The sequence below is a fragment of the Arachis ipaensis genome, chromosome B09 (assembly GCF_000816755.2).
Source record: "Arachis ipaensis cultivar K30076 chromosome B09, Araip1.1, whole genome shotgun sequence".
NCBI classification, from domain to species: Eukaryota; Viridiplantae; Streptophyta; class Magnoliopsida; order Fabales; family Fabaceae; genus Arachis; species Arachis ipaensis.
In genome coordinates, this window is record NC_029793.2 from 126961229 (window position 1) to 126966200 (window position 4972).

Sequence of the window (4972 nt, forward strand, 5' to 3'; positions counted from 1 at the left end):
TATAAAATAATACTACACATTTAAATCTTTTTGTTAATCAAATCAATTAAGTTGGTCTAATATAATAAAATTAAGTTATGATTAGTATTATTCTAAATTGAGAAATACTATTTGTACACTAAAATCAGTCACTAAAATTAGTCACCAATGTATTTGTTTATAAATACATATGTGGTTTAATTTATTTTCAATGTGTATTTGTATTTCAACATGTATTTTATACTGGTAACTGATTTTGGTGACTGATTTTAGTGTACACATAGTATAACCCTTCCAAATTTGATTGTTGAACTTGATTAGACTTGATTTATAAAAAAAACTTGAATGTAGCATTACTCGTATTTATTTACAAATATATAAGATTCATTTTTAGTGTGCATATATTATTTTTTTATTTAGATAAGTGTGATGGCTATGATGTGTGTATGACTTACCCAACAACAAAAAAGCTATATCCATCCAAATGCCAAGAATCAATGGTGTCCAAGGTGTTCTTGATCACTATCTCTGTCCACCCTTTATATATGGCGCTGGCCACGAAAACTCCACTCACAGCATTGGTATTTGAAGTGTTAATGGGAAAAGCGTCCAGAACATACACTCCAGAACCATTGACAAGAAAATCAGCAAGCTTCAATGGTGTATCCGGTGTTAAGTAAGACACATTGTTTACAGCATAGCGAGGCGAAGAAGAATGGTTGATCTTCGCCATTGATGCCTTTAGAATGAAAGTCTCTGCTATTGTCACATTTGTAACGTTGAAGGTTCCTTGTGGATTAGGCCTGGCCGCGCCGGTGCTAAGATTCCACCTTCATATTACAATAATGTTAACATTTTTTAGCTTTGCAGGCGAGTGGCCTAACAACATTGGATCAGATAAGTTATCATATAAGATTAAAATTGATTGGATCTAAGTCAACCTTAGAAGTTGGTGGAAACTCAAGTACAGTCAACTTCGCGTGAAGCTAATAACTGAAAGTCATTAGTTGAAAATTTAGTCAAATCATTTAACGGCATTCAACTATCAACTTTACATAAAATTGACTGCACCCGAGTTTTCATCTTAGAAGCTACCTAATAGATTTTGCTTGATTGATGGAAAATTTTAGATCAAAAGGATCTGGACCCTTAGGAAGAGGTCCATTAGGCTTTATGGTTGAGTTATCATAATGAAGTATGGCGACACCAACGAGCGAGCTAGGATTTGTTGTGTCGCGAAGCAGTTTAGGCGACGCGACCATGTAGTATTCAGCAGAAGAATCTTGGTTTGCAGTGACAAGGACAGAGTAGGATTGGCCAACATGAACATCAAGAGACTTCAATGTTAGTTGATTAACATAAGATCCTTCAGTTTCAACCAAAACCATATCATGGTTCTGAATCCTGAAATTGAAGCTCCAAAATGTCCCTACATTTGATATCCTAAGCAGATATGTTTTACCTGTAACAAATGTTTTCATAATACACGATGACATGATCCTACGTTGAGAATTGAGATTCAACACTTGAATTGATTCAGTTCTTAATAGTACCTTGTGTAACATTCAAGGTCTCATATGATTTTGAAACAGGGTTCAGATATGGTCCTTTTCCGTTTATTAGCATCCAATTAGGAGAAATAACATCAGATATATTCAACTTGGACCTCATATCCTAGTTGAAATTGCATGGAAGAGAGTCAGAACTGGCAAAATTTGAAACAGAGATATAAATAAATAATTAAATCATTTTCATAGTTACCTTGTAGCTACTGTTGTACCAATCACCAATTAAAAGATCAAACTCAGCTTCAGCTTTTGGGAAAGGAACACTTATAAATGGAAGGTTGTTGACTCGAATCGGACCGAACCCTCCGGCAGCTTTGAGGAAATTGATGGAAGGGAAGTAGGAGAATGTTCCGATTTGGTCTTTGATTGCGAAAACATAAGTCCAGTTCCTGCTAGGTTGGATAGGGCAGTTTGTACCAGACACTCCATCTTGCCATGAATTTAACCTTTGCTCTATGCCATTCCTACATCAAAACCAGTTCCAATTCCTAAAACTAAGGCAATACTATCAAAACAATAACTCAGCCATCAGCTACACGGATTAGACGACGACTTTGTCGCTTTGAAAATTTGATATATTTATAACTTAATGTATCTCAAAAATTTTAAGTTGTGGATAAGAACTTATAGAACCTTTTTTTTTTAATACAACTTTACATTGAGAGCAGCAGCATCCTATGAATTAAGGAAGGATGTTAGGAGTTGTTAGCTGAGTTTACAAGGTAGTTAGGATTTGTTTAACTAGCCTTTATATGTTGTTGAAGTATAAATAACTACTCTCACTTCACATTATTGTAATGATTAGCTACTTCTAATAATTCATCATTATTTTCTCTTCTTAGTACTCTCTTGTACTCTTTCTATAGCTCTCTCTATGCTGTGATACTTTACTTCACATACTTTGATACTGGTTTTTGATACCTTTCAAGTATTTTAGAGAAATTCACAAAATTTTTGTTGCTATCTTTTATTGCTTCCTTATTTATACATCAAATTTCGTTTGATACAGACATATCTTCAATCCAATATATAATTAGAAGTTCAGAGTCTTTTAGGTTGTAATTCCTTTTATTCTTTTTTGGCTCTATAAAATTTTTAAAATAAAAGTCAGTAAAGATATAAAAATAGATAAAAGTTAGAAAGAATTCTCAAAGATTAATTTCTTCCACTCGATTCAATTGGTAAGAGGAATGATAGGGAGAAAAATATAAAGATATATGAATGATCCGTCAACAATTCTTGTAACTTATGTATCTTGTGAAAATTTATTTCATATTTTTTTATCTAATATTCTAAATGACAGAGAAAAACTCAATCAATTACTTCTTTCATTCATTATTTTGTATTAAAATTATTATCTAACTCTCAAAATGTTTTTTTATTGTATTTGGAATAGTTCATCATCTACTAGAGTCCACCAACCAAGCACACTAAACATGTTAAGTAAATTCAGCTAAAAATAAATGTTGTACACTTTATATGTTGTTGAAGTATAAATAACTACTCTCACTTCACATCATTGTAATGATTCACTACTTCTAATAATTCATCGTTACTTTCTTTTCTTAGTACTCTCTTGTACTCTCTCTATAGCTCTCTCTATACTGTGATATTTTACTTCACACACTTTGACACTGGTTTTTGATACCTTTCAAGTATTTTAGAGAAATTCACAAAATTTTTGTTGCTATCTTTTATTACTTCCTTATTTATACATCAAATTTCGCTTGATATAGATATATCTTTAATCCAATACATAATTAGAAGTTCAGAGTCTTTTAGGTTGTAATTCCTTTTATTCTTTTTTGGCTCTATAAAATTTTTAAAATAGAAGTCAGTAAAGATATAAAAATAGATAAAAGTTAGAGAGAATTCTCGAAGATTAATTTCTTCCACTCGATTCAATTGGTAAGAGGAATGATAGGGAGAAAAATATAAAAATATATAAATGATCCGTCAACAATTCTTGTAACTTATGGTATCTTGTGAAAAATTATTTCATATTTTTTTATCTAATATTCTAAATGACAGAAAAAAACTCAATCAATTACTTCTTTCATTCATTATTTTGTATTAAAATTATTATCTAACTCTCAAAATGTTTTTTTATTGTGCTTGGAATAGTTCATCATCTACTAGAGTCCACCAACCAAGCACACTAAACATGTTAAGTAAACTCAGTTAAAAATAAATGTTGTACACTTTATATGTTGTTGAAGTATAAATAACTACTCTCACTTCACATCATTGTAATGATTCACTACTTCTAATAATTCATCATTACTCTCTCTTATCAATACTCTCTTGTACTCTCTCTATACTCTAATACTTTACTTTACGATGGTCTCTGATACCTTTCAAGTATTTTAGAGTTTTTTTATTCCCATAAAATTGGAGAAATTTTGTCTAATAACAGAACATTTAGACCTATTACTGTATTTGAAAACAAAAAGAAAGAGTGCAATGAAATATATACCATGTAAAGAGCAATGGTTCATCCAAATAATTGAAAACATTGACATGAACAATATCATTTGTTGAAGCATTTATAAGAGGTCCAGGGAACATGTCATTGATCGTTATAACCTGACAAAATCAGGAATGAGATTAATGATTAGGATCCCCATGTGCATGCATGCATATCTACTAACACAAAATCACAAACATAAATATAAATAATGAAAAAATGAAATGCTAAAATCTTTTATTAATACCGGTTGATCAGTGGAAACTGGCTTAACATTGAAATCAAAGGAAACATTCCAATCAAGGAATATATCAGAACTCATGGATGTTGTGACAAAGAGTGCAAGAAGCACCAAAATGGAACATGAAGCATTAGCAATGTGAATTTGAGGAAGAAGAAATGGTGCAGCCATTTTTTCTTGAGACTTTGTTTTTGTTATTGTTGATTTGTTAATGTTGTTACCTTTTTGGCTTCCATTTGAGGAGGTAACTGTAGTGTTAAGAGATTATAAATAGTTTTAATTGTTCATAATATTGCCAAATTCAAGTAATACAAAGCCGGCCAAATTCCAAAATGACTTTAAATTTGGATTAACGTTACCTTTTGTTATTGTTATATTCAAAATCCACTAGTCTTAATGTTTCTTCTTCTATTTTTTTTTGTGAGACTAATTTTTATACAAAGTTGGGGACCAAAACACACGGATGAGAACAATAATAAAACTTTAATATGAGCCTAAATCCAAATATGGAACACAAAAATGTTTATCAACATAAAAATTGTCATCCAATCATTTAATTTCATTTTGGCTATTTATTCAAAAATGTTATATACACACTAAAAATTAATTGCTATGTTTTTGTTTAATATATGTATGTAAATTTCAATATGTATCGTATATAGATAATTAATTTTTAGTTTAGATGTTGTATATAGTTGGTATTTATATGTATTGTTT

General features: G+C 30.6%; 1 protein-coding gene across 1 annotated transcript in view; it reads right to left on the minus strand.

The window, feature by feature from the left end:
• The window catches only part of LOC107616023 (monocopper oxidase-like protein SKU5), a 4248-nt gene extending 2233 nt beyond the window's left edge, over positions 1-2015 (minus strand). Inside the window, exons 1-4 of the mRNA XM_021110301.1 lie at positions 1741-2015; positions 1533-1653; positions 1075-1441; positions 435-809 (exon numbers count right to left, since the gene is read on the minus strand). Of these exons, the coding sequence (XP_020965960.1) occupies positions 435-809; positions 1075-1441; positions 1533-1650 (860 nt within the window). The 5' untranslated portion in view covers positions 1651-1653; positions 1741-2015. The remainder of the gene's footprint in view (positions 1-434; positions 810-1074; positions 1442-1532; positions 1654-1740) is intronic.